Source organism: Babylonia areolata, chromosome 3, assembly GCF_041734735.1.
Source record: "Babylonia areolata isolate BAREFJ2019XMU chromosome 3, ASM4173473v1, whole genome shotgun sequence".
Classification (NCBI taxonomy): domain Eukaryota; kingdom Metazoa; phylum Mollusca; class Gastropoda; order Neogastropoda; family Buccinidae; genus Babylonia; species Babylonia areolata.
Window position 1 is genome coordinate 64,376,641 of NC_134878.1, and position 17,383 is coordinate 64,394,023.

General features: G+C 47.7%; 1 protein-coding gene across 1 annotated transcript in view; it reads left to right on the forward strand.

Moving 5' to 3' along the window:
- LOC143280682 (E3 ubiquitin-protein ligase HECTD3-like) overlaps positions 1 to 17,383 on the forward strand; it is a 52,658-nt gene that overhangs the window by 18,152 nt on the left and 17,123 nt on the right. Inside the window, exons 6-11 of the mRNA XM_076585419.1 lie at positions 1,478 to 1,566; positions 5,476 to 5,641; positions 6,737 to 6,818; positions 11,890 to 11,966; positions 13,161 to 13,316; positions 15,864 to 16,032. Of these exons, the coding sequence (XP_076441534.1) occupies positions 1,478 to 1,566; positions 5,476 to 5,641; positions 6,737 to 6,818; positions 11,890 to 11,966; positions 13,161 to 13,316; positions 15,864 to 16,032 (739 nt within the window). The remainder of the gene's footprint in view (positions 1 to 1,477; positions 1,567 to 5,475; positions 5,642 to 6,736; positions 6,819 to 11,889; positions 11,967 to 13,160; positions 13,317 to 15,863; positions 16,033 to 17,383) is intronic.

Here is a 17,383-nt window from a genome sequence, read left to right on the forward strand (position 1 = left end):
TTTCTCTTCTTTATGTCACGGCTCTTTTCTCTTCTTTATGTGTCACGGCTCTTTTCTCTTCTTTATGTGTCACGGCTCTTTTCTCTTCTTTATGTCACGGCTCTTTTCTCTTCTTTATGTGTCACGGCTCTTTTCTCTTCTTTATGTGTCACGGCTCTTTTCTCTTCTTTATGTGTCACGGCTCTTTTCTCTTCTTTATGTCACGTTGTCTTTTTCTTCTTCCTTCTTTCCTTCCTTTTTCTTTCTCTGATTTAAACCAAACTTTATTCACCAAACATGTTGTACATTTACACACAGGCAACGGAGCAACAAGCCAACAGCTCATATCATGCTCAGGAACGTGATTAAATTCCTTGGTTTCCTTTGACGGCTGGTGAACGCAACACAAATGCAGTTATGTTGAAATACACGTTTTCCAACTGCATATAAATGACAGTCATTGCAGACAGTGTTTCTGTTTTTTGAGCAGCCGTGGAGATTAATATACTCAAAGAATTTACAATGAATATAAACATTATCATTTTTAAGATTCTTTGTTCACAACAGAAAGCAGAAAAAGGTAAGGAAAACAAGAAGTCCGTGAATAAGACAAAGAAGAGACCAAAAAAAAAGAAAAAAAAGAGATGCATATGGAGAGGGAATAACATTTTACATAATCATACTTGAATAGACGGACTAGACAGGAAGTATGGAAAGATTACAACATGTTCAGTATAGAAGATATGGTGAGTCACACATACACACCAAGAACAGTGCTTACTTAAAATCTACTGGATTCATTGATGAATTTGTGTACAGTTTTTCTTCTTCTCATGAATGTTATTTGTTCAACATTTCTCTGTTCTTTTCTTTGTGTGTGTGTGTGTTGTTTGTTTTGTTTTGTCTGTACAAACCACATTGTTATGGTATAAACAGGGTTCGTCATTAACATTTTTTCACATGAGCGCCTGCGCTCTAGTTTCAGAATTTTGATGAGCGCAAACTGAAAACTAAGAGCGCACACTAAAAACTTCTTCTTTTCGCCATCCCCTTCACCGTCAGCCTTCCTTTTTGGGATCAAATATTTCAGCATTTTGATTTTGCACGGCCGCGAAATTGATCGTGTGCTCCACTTTTCTACTCTTCAAGTCTGAAGAGCGCTCTTTTGCATAGCCTCCCCTGATTCACTAGGCCTACTTCCGGTTGAACTAACAAAACGTAAACAGACGGCTTTCAAACTTCGGTAAATGCAAAACGATCGCGCTTTTGACTCTTGTTTGTGATGGACAATGGAATAACAATTTAGATACAGTAGTGTATGCTTATGTCTTTTCAAAATCAAGAACGCAAGCGCTCTGAGTCAAGGAATTTTCCAGAGCACAATTTGTTTTTTCAGAGCGTTCCGCTCAGCGCTCCCGTTAGTGACGAACCCTGTATAAAGCATGTATGGATAAAGTACTCCACATGGGTGGTGACCTGGAGTGCTGGGTGTGTTCAGGACGGTGACAGACACCCAGGACATTGTGATGCTGGAGAACATGACGGAGCACTACCCCATCGTCATGATCCGCATCAAGGAGTGCATGGGTAGGTGGTCATGATGGTGATGGTGGTGGTGATGATGATGATGATGATGATGATGATGATGATGGTAATGATGATGATGATGGTGGTGGTGATGATGATGATGGTGGTGATGATGATGGTGGTGGTGATGATGATGATGGTGGTGGTGATGATGATGATGATGATGATGATGATGATGATGATGATGGTGGTGATGATGATGGTGGTGATGATGATGGTGGTGGTGAGGATGGTGATGGTCATGATGATGGTGGTGAGGATGATGGTGAGTCGGTGATGATGGTGGTGAGGATGGTGATGATGGTGGTGAGGATGGTGGTGAGGATGATGGTGATTATGGTGGTGGTGATGATGATGGTGGTGGTGGTCATGATGGTGATGGTGGTGATGATGATGGTGATGATGATGGTGGTGGTGATGGTGGTGGTCATGATGGTGGTGGTCATGATGATGATGGTGGTGATGATGATGATGGTGGTCATGATGGTGATGGTGGTGGTGGTGATGGTGGTCATGATGGTGATGATGATGGTGGTGGTGATGGTGGTGATGATGATGATGGTGGTGATGATGGTGATGATGATGATGATGGTGGTGGTGGTGATGATGGTGGTGGTGATGACAATGATGGTGATGATGATGATGATGATGATGATGATCACATCAAGGAGTGCATTAGCAGGTGGTGATGATAGTGGTGATTATAATGATGATGGTGGTGATGATGATGGTGGTGGTGGTGGAGATGATGATGGTGGTGATGATGATGATAATTTTTTCGGGGGAAGGGGTAGGGGAGTTGGTACCAATCAGAGTGGATTTCTTTGGAATTTTGCCAGAGAACACCACTTCTAGTGCTGTGGGTTCTTTTTAAGTGCGCCAAGCACATGCTGCATGCAGGACCTCAGGTTATTGTCTCATCCCAATGACTGAACGCTCTGTTTTTTGTTTTTTTTACTAGTCAAACTTAGGAGACGGGGTAAGAGCCAGAATCAAACCCAGGCCCTCACAAACACTGTGTTGGCTGAAGATAAGCATCTTAACCATTCTGCCATTCTTCTGTCCTGGTAGTGGTAGCAGTGTGCAGTGAAGTGAAGGAGAGCTGGCGTCATGTCAAGGGGCACTGTACTGTGTTCACTTATCCAATAGCTTTGTCCTCAGCTGGAGGGATGTCACGTCAAGGGGCACTGTACTGTGTTCACTTATCCAATAGCTTTGTCCTCAGCTGGAGGGATGTCACGTCAAGGGGCACTCTACTGTGTTCACTTATCCAATAGCTTTGTCTTCAGCTGGAGGGATGTCACGTCAAGGGGCACTGTACTGTGTTCACTTATCCAATAGCTTTGTCCTCAGCTGGAGGGATGTCACGTCAAGGGGCACTCTACTGTGTTCACTTATCCAATAGCTTTGTCCTCAGCTGGAGGGATGTCACGTCAAGGGGCACTGTACTGTGTTCACTTATCCAATAGCTTTGTCTTTAGCTGGAGGGATGTCACGTCAAGGGGCACTGTACTGTGTTCACTTATCCAATAGCTTTGTCTTCAGCTGGAGGGATGTCACGTCAAGGGGCACTGTACTGTGTTCACTTATCCAATAGCTTTGTCTTCAGCTGGAGGGATGTCACGTCAAGGGGCACTGTACTGTGTTCACTTATCCAATAGCTTTGTCTTCAGCTGGAGGGATGTCACGTCAAGGGGCACTGTACTGTGTTCACTTATCCAATAGCTTTGTCTTCAGCTGGAGGGATGTCACGTCAAGGGGCACTGTACTGTGTTCACTTATCCAATAGCTTTGTCTTCAGCTGGAGGGATGTCACGTCAAGGGGCACTGTACTGTGTTCACTTATCCAATAGCTTTGTCTTCAGCTGGAGGGATGTCACGTCAAGGGGCACTGTACTGTGTTCACTTATCCAATAGCTTTGTCCTCAGCTGGAGGGATGTCACGTCAAGGGGCACTCTACTGTGTTCACTTATCCAATAGCTTTGTCCTCAGCTGGAGGGATGTCACGTCAAGGGGCACTGTACTGTGTTCACTTATCCAATAGCTTTGTCCTCAGCTGGAGGGATGTCACGTCAAGGGGCACTGTACTGTGTTCACTTATCCAATAGCTTTGTCTTCAGCTGGAGGGATGTCACGTCAAGGGGCACTGTACTGTGTTCACTTATCCAATAGCTTTGTCCTCAGCTGGAGGGATGTCACGTCAAGGGGCACTGTACTGTGTTCACTTATCCAATAGCTTTGTCCTCAGCTGGAGGGATAACGTCAAGGGGCACTGTACTGTGTTCACTTATCCAATAGCTTTGTCCTCAGCTGGAGGGATGTCACGTCAAGGGGCACTGTACTGTGTTCACTTATCCAATAGCTTTGTCCTCAGCTGGAGGGATGTCACGTCAAGGGGCACTGTACTGCGTTCACTTATCCAATAGCTTTGTCCTCAGCTGGAGGGATGTCACGTCAAGGGGCACTGTACTGTGTTCACTTATCCAATAGCTTTGTCTTCAGCTGGAGGGATGTCACGTCAAGGGGCACTGTACTGTGTTCACTTATCCAATAGCTTTGTCCTCAGCTGGAGGGATGTCACGTCAAGGGGCACTGTACTGTGTTCACTTATCCAATAGCTTTGTCTTCAGCTGGAGGGATGTCACGTCAAGGGGCACTGTACTGTGTTCACTTATCCAATAGCTTTGTCTTCAGCTGGAGGGATGTCACGTCAAGGGGCACTGTACTGTGTTCACTTATCCAATAGCTTTGTCTTCAGCTGGAGGGATGTCACGTCAAGGGGCACTGTACTGTGTTCACTTATCCAATAGCTTTGTCCTCAGCTGGAGGGATGTCACGTCAAGGGGCACTGTACTGTGTTCACTTATCCAATAGCTTTGTCCTCAGCTGGAGGGATGTCACGTCAAGGGGCACTGTACTGTGTTCACTTATCCAATAGCTTTGTCTTCAGCTGGAGGGATGTCACGTCAAGGGGCACTGTACTGTGTTCACTTATCCAATAGCTTTGTCTTCAGCTGGAGGGATGTCACGTCAAGGGGCACTGTACTGTGTTCACTTATCCAATAGCTTTGTCCTCAGCTGGAGGGATGTCACGTCAAGGGGCACTGTACTGCGTTCACTTATCCAATAGCTTTGTCTTCAGCTGGAGGGATGTCACGTCAAGGGGCACTGTACTGTGTTCACTTATCCAATAGCTTTGTCTTCAGCTGGAGGGATGTCACGTCAAGGGGCACTGTACTGTCTTCACTTATCCAATAGCTTTGTCCTCAGCTGGAGGGATGTCACGTCAAGGGGCACTGTACTGTGTTCACTTATCCAATAGCTTTGTCTTCAGCTGGAGGGATGTCACGTCAAGGGGCACTGTACTGTGTTCACTTATCCAATAGCTTTGTCCTCAGCTGGAGGGATAACGTCAAGGGGCACTGTACTGTGTTCACTTATCCAATAGCTTTGTCTTCAGCTGGAGGGATGTCACGTCAAGGGGCACTGTACTGTGTTCACTTATCCAATAGCTTTGTCTTCAGCTGGAGGGATGTCACGTCAAGGGGCACTGTACCGTGTTCACTTATCCAGTAGCTTTGTCCTCAGCTGGAGGGATGTCACGTCAAGGGGCACTGTACTGTGTTCACTTATCCAATAGCTTTGTCCTCAGCTGGAGGGATGTCACGTCAAGGGGCACTGTACTGTGTTCACTTATCCAATAGCTTTGTCCTCAGCTGGAGGGATGTCACGTCAAGGGGCACTGTACTGTGTTCACTTATCCAATAGCTTTGTCTTCAGCTGGAGGGATGTCACGTCAAGGGGCACTGTACTGTGTTCACTTATCCAATAGCTTTGTCCTCAGCTGGAGGGATGTCACGTCAAGGGGCACTGTACTGTGTTCACTTATCCAATAGCTTTGTCTTCAGCCGGAGGGATCGACACCAGGATACGAGGGCTGAAGCTGCAGTCCACGGAGGAGCGCTCGCTGGGCTTTGACCGGGACTTCTTCAGCAGTAAGAACCTGGTGCGCTACCCCATCCTGGAGGCCTGCAACCCTGACGTGCTCTACAAGAGGTCCAGCGTCCTGCAGAGGTGGGTTGTCGGTGTGGGTGGGTGTGTGTGTGTGAGTGTTGTGTTGTGTGTGTGTGTGTGTGTGTCTCTGTGGGTCTGTGTGTGTGTGTGTGTTCTTTAGTTTAACGTCTTTTCACTCAAGTGATATTTAGACGAGGGTAGGAAAAAATATCAAGGGAAGGATAATAAATTACTATGTAAGCATGCGAGTATGTGAATGTGTGTGTGTGTGTGTGCGCGCAGGTGTGTGTGTGTGTGTATGTTACATTAAGAAAATGTGTGGGTGTGTGTACAAAAAGTGTGTTGCTCCAATATTTTTTATATGTCCATGAAAGCCTATTTAAACAAAAATTACCTGCATTGGTAATTAGTTTTCAAATAACTGTCTTCACTGAAAAAATAAAGAATAAGAAAATGTATAGAAAATAAAAAAAATAATGTCATTTATGACAGTGATTGGTAGAGCATAGCATTAAAGTGTTCAATGTCAGTTTAAATTTAAAAGTACAAAAGATGTGTGTGCATTCATGTGTGTGTGTGTGTAGCTATATATGTGTTTAACTATATATGTGTGTAACGTTATGTGTGTGTGTGTGTAACTGTATGTGTGTGTAACGATATGTGTGTGTGTGTGGCTATATGTGTGTGTAACTATATATGTGTGTAACTTTATGTGTGTGTGTAACTTTATGTGTGGGTGTGTAACTATTTTGTGTGTGTAACTGTATGTGTGTGTGTAATTGTATGTGTGTGTAACTATACATGTGTGTGTGTGTGTGTGTGTGTGTGTGTGTGTGTGTAAGTATGTGTGTAACTATATGTGTGTGTGTGTAACTGTGTGTGTGTGTGTAACTATGTGTGTGTGTGTGTAACTGTGTGTAACTACATGTGTGTGTGTAACTATGTGTGTGTGTGTGTGTAACTACATGTGTGTGTGTTTGTAACTGTGTGTGTGTGTGTAACTATGTGTGTGTAACTACATGTGTGTATGTGTGTAACTATGTGTGTGTGTGTGTGTGTGTAACTGTGTGTGTGTGTGTAACTATGTGTGTGTGTGTATGTAATTACATGTGTGTGTAACTACATGTGTGTGTAAGTACATGTGTGTGTGTGCAGGGTGATGCTCCTCCTGGACAGTGTGTTGGACCACATGGTGCCCGCCTGGCAGCACTCCATGGGATCCTACAAGTGTCTGCAGGTACCAGCCCCACCCTCCCCCTCCCTCTGATCCTACAGGTACCTTCCCCACCCTCACCCTCCCTCTTTGATCCTACAGGTACCTGCCCCACCCTCCCCCTCCCTCTGATCCTACAGGTACCTGCCCCACCCTCACCCTCCCTCTTTGATCCTACAGGTACCTGCCCCACCCTCACCCTCCCTCTTTGATCCTACAGGTACCTTCCCCACCCTCACCCTCCCTCTTTGATCCTACAGGTACCTGCCCCACCCTCCCCCTCCCTCTGATCCTACAGGTACCTGCCCCACCCTCCCCCTCCCTCTTTGGTCCTACAGGTACCTGCCCCACCCTTCCCCTCCCTCTTTGATCCTACAGGTACCTGCCCCACCCTCACCCTCCCTCTGATCCTACAGGTACCTGCCCCACCCTTACCCTCCCTCTGATCCTACAGGTACCTGCCCCACCCTCCCCCTCCCTCTGATCCTACAGGTACCTGCCCCACCCTTCCCCTCCCTCTTTGATCCTACAGGTACCTGCCCCACCCTCACCCTCCCTCTGATCCTACAGGTACCTGCCCCACCCTTCCCCTCCCTCTTTGATCCTACAGGTACCTTCCCCACCCTCCCCCTCCCTCTGATCCTACAGGTACCTGCCCCACCCTCCCCCTCCCTCTTTGGTCCTACAAGTACCTGCCCCACCCTCCCCCTCCCTCTGATCCTACAGGTACCTTCCCCACCCTCACCCTCCCTCTTTGATCCTACAGGAACCTGCCCCACCCTCCCCCTCCCTCTTTGATCCTAGAGGTACCTGCCCCACCCTTCCCCTCCCTCTGATCCTACAGGTACCTGCCCCACCCTTCCCCTCCCTCTTTGATCCTACAGGTACCTGCCCCCACCCTTACCCTCCCTCTGATCCTACAGGTACCTGCCCCACCCTTCCCCTCCCTCTGATCCTACAGGTACCTGCCCCACCCTTCCCCTCCATCTTTGATCCTACAGGTACCTGCCCCACCCTCCCCCTCTCTCTTTGATCCTACAGGTACCTCCCCCTCTCTCTCCCTCTCCCTCTTTGATCCAACATGTACCTCCACCCTCTCTCCCCCTCCCTCTTTGATCCTACAGGTACCTTCCCCACCCTCACCCTCCCTCTTTGATCCTACAGGTACCTGCTCCACCCTCCCTCTTTGATCCTACAGGTACACCTCCCCTCTCTCCCCCTCTCTCTTTGATCCTACAGGTACCTCCCCCTCTCTCTCCCTCTCCCTCTTTGATCCTACAGGTACCTTCCCCCTCTCTCCCCCCTCCCTCTTTGATCCTGTAGGTACCTTCCCCCTCTCCCCCCCTCCCTCTCTCCCCCCATTCCCCTCTCACTCTCTGATCCTACAGGTGTCTACAGGTACCTACCCTCACCCTCCCTCCCCCTCCCTCTCTACCCCCTTCCCTTCTCACTCTCTGATCCTACAGGTGTCTATAGGTACCTACCCCCTCCCTCCCCCTCCCTCTCTCCTCCCTCCCCTCTCACTGATCCTACAGGTGTCTACAGGTACCTACCCCCTCCCTCCCCCTCCCTCTCTCCTCCCTCCCCTCTCACTGATCCTACAGGTGTCTACAGGTACCTACCCCCTCCCTCCCCCTCCCTCTCTCCTCCCTCCCCTCTCACTGATTCTACAGGTGTCTACAGGTACCTACCCCCTCCCTCCCCCTCCCTCTCTCCTCCCTCCCCTCTCACTGATCCTACAGGTGTCTACAGGTACCTACCCCCTCCCTCCCTCCCCCTCCCTCTCTACCCCCCTTCCCCTCTCACTCTCTGATCCTGCAGGTATCTACAGGTACCTACCCCCTCCCTCCCCCTCCCTCTCTCCTCCCTCCCCTCTCACTGATCCTACAGGTGTCTACAGGTACCTACCCCCTCCCTCCCCCTCCCTCTCTCCTCCCTCCCCTCTCACTGATCCTACAGGTGTCTACAGGTACCTACCCCCTTCCCTACCTCCTCCCCTCTCTCCTCCCTCCCCTCTCACTGATCCTACAGGTGTCTACAGGTACCTACCCCCTTCCCTACCTCCTCCCCTCTCTCAACCCCTCCCCCCCTCAACTCAAAAGTTTGTTTGAATACCTTCAAACAAGATTGGTTCTCAGCTCTGTTCAACGCATGATGTTTATCATTGATACACCTTTGAAGGCCTTGAACATTGACCTGAACACCTGGGAAGCTGTAGTCTCAGAACGATCAGCTTGGAGGCAAACGTTGTACAAAAAGCTCAACAAGTTTGACAAGACGATCGCCTAGTGTTCCAAGGCAAAGCGACAAGAGGAGAAAGGCGCAAAGCCAGACAGACAGACAGACCTGCGTCAGACTTGACCTGTGCACAGTGTGGGAGGGGCTGTCACTCCTGTGTTGACCAGTCCAGCCACACCCTGACGCTGTGTCAGTCACCACCCACAGCACAACACCGCCTTCTGACACTGACTTCATCAGCATCTTACAAGACATTGTTGCCTGTTCTGTACACGTGTGATGTGTCTGCAAGAAGTGGAGCTAGATTTATGATTTGAACGTCATCTTTGATTTTTCATTTATTCCAGTTTAGCAGACACTCAAATACAAAGTGAATGTGTGGCTGTATGTGTGTCTGTATGTCTGCAGGTGTGCATGTTTGTGTTTCAGTGAGAACATGTTCAAGTATGTGTTTGTGTGTGTGTATGTGTGAGTGAGGATCTTCAACACCACTGTCAAAGCAGTCCTCTTGTACGGCTCTGAAACATGGCGAACAACCAAGACAAACACAAACAAACTACAGGCCTTCATCAACAGATGCCTGCGCCATATCTTAAACATCAGATGGACAGGGGACCATATCAAACGCCTGCCTCAGGAGAAGAACCAACCAGGTGCCCATCAGTGAGGAGATCTGGAGAGGAGGAAATGGGGCTGGATAGGCCACACCCTGCGAAAGCCTCCAGACGACACCACAAGACAGGCACTTGAATGGAACCCCCAAGGAAAGAGGAGAGTGGGCAGACCACAGCAGACCTGGAGAAGAAGCACGGAGCATGAGATGAAGGCAGCTGGATGGACATGGACCTGGCTGAAGAGGACAGCCCCAGTCCGCTGGAGGAGTGCTGTTGCAGCCCTGTGCTCCACAAGGAGTGCTGTAGCAGCCCTGTGCTCCACAAGGAGTGCTGTAGCAACCCTATGCTCCACAAGGAGTGCTGTAGCAGCCCTATGCTCCACAAGGAGTGCTGTTGCAGCCCTGTGCTCCACAAAGAGTGCTGTAGCAGCCCTATACTCCACAAGGAGTGCTGTAGCAGCCCTATGCTCCACAAGGAGTGCTGTTGCAGCCCTATGCTCCACAAGGAGTGCTGTTGCAGCCCTATGCTCCACAAGGAGTGCTGTAGCAGCCCTATGCTCCACAAGGAGTGCTGTTGCAGCCCTATGCTCCACAAGGAGTGCTGTAGCAGCCCTGTGCTCCACAAGGAGTGCTGTAGCAGCCCTATGCTCCACAAGGAGTGCTGTAGCAGCCCTATGCAGCCCTATGCTCCACAAGGAGTGCTGTAGCAGCCCTGTGCTCCACAAGGAGTGCTGTAGCAGCCCTATGCAGCCCTATGCTCCACAAGGAGTGCTGTAGCAGCCCTATGCAGCCCTATGCTACACAAGGAGTGCTGTAGCAGCCCTGTGCTCCACAAGGAGTGCTGTATCAACTCTATGCTCCACAAGGAGTGCCGTAGCAGCCCTATGCTCCACAAGGAGTGCTGTAGCAGCCCTATGCTCCACAAGGAGTGCCGTAGCAGCCCTGTGCTCCACAAGGAGTGCTGTAGCAGCCCTATGCTCCACAAGGAGTGCTGTAGCAGCCCTATGCTCCACAAGGAGTGCTGTAGCAGCCCTGTGCTCCACAAGGAGTGCTGTAGCAGCCCTGTGCTCCACAAGGAGTGTTGTAGCAGCCCTGTGCTCCACAAGGAGTGCTGTTGCAGCCCTATGCTCCACAAGGAGTGCTGTAGCAGCCCTATGCTCCACAAGGAGTGCTGTAGCAGCCCTATGCTCCACAAGGAGTGCTGTTGCAGCCCTATGCTCCACAAGGAGTGCTGTAGCAGCCCTATGCAGCCCTATGCTCCACAAGGAGTGCTGTAGCAGCCCTATGCAGCCCTATGCTACACAAGGAGTGCTGTAGCAGCCCTGTGCTCCACAAGGAGTGCCGTAGCAGCCCTATGCTCTACAAGGAGTGCTGTTGCAGCCCTGTGCTCCACAAGGAGTGCTGTAGCAGCCCTATGCTCCACAAGGAGTGCTGTAGCAGCTCTATGCTCCACAAGGAGTGCTGTAGCAGCCCTATGCTCCACAAGGAGTGCTGTAGCAGCCCTATGCTCCACAAGGAGTGCTGTAGCAGCCCTATGCTCCACAAGGAGTGCTGTAGCAGCCCTATGCTCCACAAGGAGTGCTGTAGCAGCCCTGTGCTCCACAAGGAGTGCTGTAGCAGCCCTGTGCTCCACAAGGAGTGCTGTAGCAGCCCTATGCTCCACAAGGAGTGCTGTAGCAGCCCTGTGCTCCACAAGGAGTGCTGTTGCAGCCCTGTGCTCCACAAGGAGTGCTGTAGCAGCCCTATGCTCCACAAGGAGTACTGTTGCAGCCCTGTGCTCCACAAGGAGTGTTGTAGCAGCCCTATGCTCCACAAGGAGTGCTGTAGCAGCCCTATGCTCCACAAGGAGTGCTGTAGCAGCCCTATGCTCCACAAGGAGTGCTGTAGCAGCCCTATGCTCCACAAGGAGTGCTGTAGCAGCCCTATGCTCCACAAGGAGTGCTGCAGCAGCCCTGTGCTCCACAAGCAGTCAAGAGGCACAAGTCAAGTCATCCAAGTGTGTGTGAGTGTCTGTATGCATGAATATTTGAATGTTGTTCACTCAGCGTTCAGATGAGATGTAACCCAGGGTTAGAGACAGCCCTGTTGTGGGCATAGCATGCAGGATGTTTGTACACACTGAATCAAACCATCCTATGTGTTGTTGCAGAAAATACGCCAGCTATTACCTGAGACAGCCCTATTGTGGGCATAGCATGCAGGGTTTTTGTACACTGAATCAAACCATCCTATGTGTTGTTGCAGAAAATTCGCCAGCTATTACCATTGTCCAAAAAGAGGCTGAATCTCATTGAAACGTTTCTGAAGGATACAGCTTCTGAGTAAGTACAATTAGCTGGGTTTTTTAATATGATGGAAACAGTTTGAGCATCTCTGCTGCAAACCGACATAGGTTTGTCTTGAAAAGTCTCACACTGTATATAAAAAAAAAATTGCATGTCATTGGAGATTGTGTTCCTTTCTCTTCCAGCCTGGGGAAGGGGCTGGGGGTCTGTCGTTGGATTCACCATCAAATTGATCTGCAGATTGGAAAAATGTTGATATGATCTCTGCTATTGATAAGTCATCATCTTATTTTTCCCTTGCATCTTGAAGGTTCTGTCTTTTTACTTCTACTTCTTCTTCTGCGTTCGTGGGCTGCAACTCCCACGTTCACTCGTATGCACACGAGTGGGCTTTTACGTGTATGACCGTTTTTACCCGCTGTGTAGGCAGCCATGCTCCGCTTTCGGGGGTGTGCATGCTGGGGTATGTTCTTGTTTCCATAACCCACCGAACGCTGACATGGATTACAGGATCTTTAACATGCGTATTTGATCTTCTGCTTGCGTATACACACGAGGGGGGTTCAGGCACTAGCAGGTCTGCACATATGTTGACCTGGGAGATCGGAAAAATCTCCACCCTTTACCGACCAGGCGCCGTCACCGTGATTCGAACCCGGGACCCTCCGATTGAAAGTCCAACGCTTTAGTCTTTTTACTTCAAATTTAATATCATGTTATTATATTGAGTGCAGCCTGCACTTATTAATGAACTTTTTTTTTCTTTTCTTGTTGTTCATGGGCTGCAACTCCCATGTTCAATAGTATATACAAGTGGGATTTGTAAAAGCGTAGGGCTGATTTTAACATCACCATTCAGGCAGCCATACATCGCTTTCAGGGGTGTGCATACTGGGTATGTTTGTGTTTCCACAACCCTACACTGACAAGGATTATAGGATCTTCAACATGCGTACTTGATCTTCTGCATGTGTAAATGCACAAAAGGGAGGGGGGGGGGGGGGGGGGGGCTCAGGCATTAGCAGGAGATTGGAGAATTCTCCATCCTGAACCTGCAGTCAGGGGTTCAAACCCAGGACGCTAAGAATGAAAGGCCAGTGCTCTATAACCGCTCAGCTACAGCGCACATGATGGAACAAGTAAAATGAGCGACGAACTTTCCAAGCACAGCACGGCCCCCACACACACGTGTTCATGATGCTCCCTCCCTTTACTGTCTGCACACGCCAGCCCCAACGACAAACCGGTGGTGTACATAAACCGTCGGGCAGCCATGGAGCACCGGTGTGACCCTTCCCAGGACCCAGAGTGCAAGTCCACCGTCTTCATGCAGCTGTTTGAGGGTTTGAAACCCCGCGACCGCAACACCAAGCCTCTGCACTATAGGTTGGTCCCTGCCTTCCTTCCCTCCCTCCTTCCTTCTTTCAGTTCACTTCTTTTTACCAAGAGTGGTGTTAGACAAAGGAAGGGGGGGTCCTTCTTTCGGTTCACTTCTTTTTACCAAGAGTGGTGTTAGACAAAGGAAGGGGGGGGGGGGGGAATTTGAGGGAGGACTAAGTCATTCCTTTTGGCATGTGAGAATGTGGAATTATTATTTAATTTCATATGTCAGTGTGTTCCACAACACTAGGCTTCTCGGCCTGATCAGAGTGTTGATTTATGTCAGTGTGTTCCACAACACTAGGCTTCCCAGACCTGATCAGAGTGTTGGATTTATGTCAGTGTGTTCCACAACACTAGGCTTCCCGGCCTGATCAGAGTGTTGGATTTATGCAAAGGTCAGGGATCTGATGATGTTTTTTGTTTAGTTTTTTAACAGCAGATGTGCTGTAGCTTGTATGGATCTGTCTGCTCTGTTCTTTACACCTTGAAACGGAAACTGATCATAAACAACAATGATAAATAAGATAAACACACAATAACAATGAACATGACTATAAATTATAAAAAAAAAAATATATATATATATATATATATATATATATATATATATGTGTGTGTGTGTGTGTGTGTTTATATATATATATAAAACAACGTTGTGTTACTGAAACTTATTGTTGATGTTTTTCTTTTAGCAGCGTCAGATCATTTTCTTATCCATGCTCTTCCTTTTCTAAAAGATCAGTTTCCTTTTGTAACCTTTCAATTTTCCCCCCGGTTGTTTTCTTGTTTCCTCATCACAGCATAACCTATGGTTTTACATCTTATTTTCAAAAGAAGAAAGTCAATAAATAGTTTGTCTGCCACACGATCAGTTTCCAACAAAGTGGTTTTGTTGAGTGTTTCTGTGTCATATTTTTCAGTAATATACTCACATATAGATTCATCTGTTAACTCTTTCCGGACGAAGGAATGCTCACGCATTCCTACACAAAACGTATTCGGTTTCGGACGAAGGAATGGAATAGCATTCTCCAAAAGTAAAATTCCATCATGCGCTATACACGTGATTTTGTGATTAGCCAAGCAGAGTGCACTATTCTGGGTCACTCCACAATCGAACAGTATGATTGGTTAATATGGGATGTGTGGCCTGTCTCGCACACACGCTGGCAAAGTCACTGACCGGTCGTCTGCTCGCGTCCCAGCCTGTTAGCAAAGCGGGCTCTTCTTGGAATGTTGTGAAGCAAACAAGGCAGTGACGGCAATGTTTTAGGGTTGCCGAAGTACTTGAAATGCTACAAACTGAAGGGTCGGACATTGAAGAGGTGGATGATGACGAAGAAGAAAGCGAATTTAATGCAGAAAGCGAGCATGGGTATGGTGATTCGGGGTGAAAAATTGGCAGTATTTTCTACATATGGCAAAACTGTAAAAATAAGATGAGAAATTTGATTTTTTTTACATGTAATAGCTCAACACGTTTCATTTTCTTACACAGTATTTTGTATTTTTTGTAATTTTTTTCCTAACCCTTACAAATAGGCTGTCTGTGGGGAAAAGCAAGGGAGAAAACTTGTCGTCCTGAGTGAGTTAACTTGTTTATTTCTTCAACGTATGGTTTGTCTTTAGATAAAGCACACTTGAATTTCCAAAAGGTGTTTTACAATTTTTTACGAAACTTTAATTCAAAATAACTATTGATGTACACTGAAGTTCAGTTTTAATTTTTCAAGGAGGCATTCTTCTACAGTATTTTGCCAGAGGACAACACTTTTGTCGCCGTGGGTTCTGTTTTCTGTGCTCCAGGTGTGTGCTGCACACAGGACATAGATATATAACTAAATAAACAAGCCATGCCCTTGCTCCAGGTGTGTGCTGCACACAGGACATAGATATATAACTAAATAAACAAGCCATGCCCTTGCTCCAGGTGTGTGCTGCACACAGGACATAGATATATAACTAAATAAACAAGCCATGCCCTTGCTCCAGGTGTGTGCTGCACACAGGACATAGATATATAACTAAATAAACAAGCCATGCCCTTGCTCCAGGTGTGTGTCGCACACAGGACATAGATATATAACTAAATAAACAAGCCATGCCCTTGCTCCAGGTGTGTGTCGCACACAGGACATAGATATATAACTAAATAAACAAGCCATGCCCTTGCTCCAGGTGTGTGCTGCACACAGGACATAGATATATAACTAAATAAACAAGCCATGCCCTTGCTCCAGGTGTGTGCTGCACACAGGACATAGATATATAACTAAATAAACAAGCCATGCCCTTGCTCCAGGTGTGTGCTGCACACAGGACATAGATATATAACTAAATAAACAAGCCATGCCCTTGCTCCAGGTGTGTGCTGCACACAGGACATAGATATATAACTAAATAAACAAGCCATGCCCTTGCTCCAGGTGTGTGCTGCACACAGGACATAGATATATAACTAAATAAACAAGCCATGCCCTTGCTCCAGGTGTGTGCTGCACACAGGACATAGATATATAACTAAATAAACAAGCCATGCCCTTGCTCCAGGTGGTCGACACGCAATGACCAGTGGTGGGAGTGCAAGTTCCTGTCGGAGGGCATCATTGACCAGGGGGGAGGATTCCGTGACAGCCTGTCGGACGTGGCCGAGGAGCTGTGCCCCACCACCCCCGACTGCCCCGTCCCCCTCCCGTTCTTCATCCGCGCCCCCAACCAGGTCACTGCATGGGGGGGATGTCGGGGGAGAGGGGGGGGGGGGGGGAGTGTGTGTGTGTCTGAGAAAGAGTGTGTGTGTGTGTCAGGGAGAGTTTGTGTGAGAGAGAGTGTGTGTGTGTGTGTTTGAAGAGATAGAGAGTGAAAGAGAATGTGTGTGCATGTACATGTGTGTCAGAGAGAGTGTGTGTGTGTGTGCATGTTTGAGAAAAAGAGTGTGTCTGTGTGTGTGTGTGCATGCATATGGGCTGAGGGGAACTATAGGTGTGTGAATGTGTGTCTGTGTTCTCATTGTATGTGTATCATGTATGTGAGTGTGTGTATGTTGTATATATATATATGTGTGTGTGTGTGTGTGTGTGTGTGTGTGCTGGAATATGGGTGTGACTGTTCTGTATTTCTGATAGGATGAAAAAAATAAAAAGAGAGAGATGATTTTTATCATGTGAGAGAAGAAAATTGTGTGTGCATGTTAGTGTATGTGTGCATATGTGTTTGTGTGTGTGTGTGTGTGTGTGTATGCACACATATGTGTGCTAGAACTGTTGTTGTCATTACCAGTACAGAAAACACCACACACACTTCAATTCAAAAGGCTTTATTGTCAGCTGCAACCAAATAAAACTTAAAATTTTGTTTTGGCTCGTTCAAATCCTTATCAACAGATGAATAAGTGAGGTAAATATAAATGAATACCTGGTTCACCCTTCCATAATTACTATGTACATATCAGTCATTATATAAATCAGCCCCTTCCTATCTCTGTGGCTGCCTTCACCTCTACACTCCATCTCGTTCACTACGATCAGCTTCGGATCCACTCCATATACGCATACCCAGATTCAAACTCTCGACTGTTGGCCGCCGTTCTTTCTCTGTCTCTGGACCTTGCAGTTGGAATGAACTTCCTCTTTTGCTTCGTCAAGTCTCCACACTCAGCTCTTTCAAGTCTGGCCTTAAAACCCACCTCTTCCCAAAATAGCCTCCCTTCCCTGCCTCTTCCTTGTCTTCATATTCTCCAGTTTTAGAGTTATGCATGTGTGAGAATGACTGGTGCAAAAGCACTTTGATTTGTCTATGCACAAGATTCAGCACTATATAAATACCATTATTATTATTTATTATATAAGAAAACAAAATTGTGTAAGGAAAATACAACATTTTAAAAGCACAATTGAATGAATGATCTGTACGTCCTTGATAACTGTGTACATACACCGGCGAACTCCAACATGGCAAGCGCTCCCATGGAGGCCAAAAGAAGCGCTTCAAAGACACTCTGAAAGCTTCTCTGAAGGCCTTCAACATCAGCCATGACACATGGGAGCTGAATGCAATGGACAGACCAAAGTGGC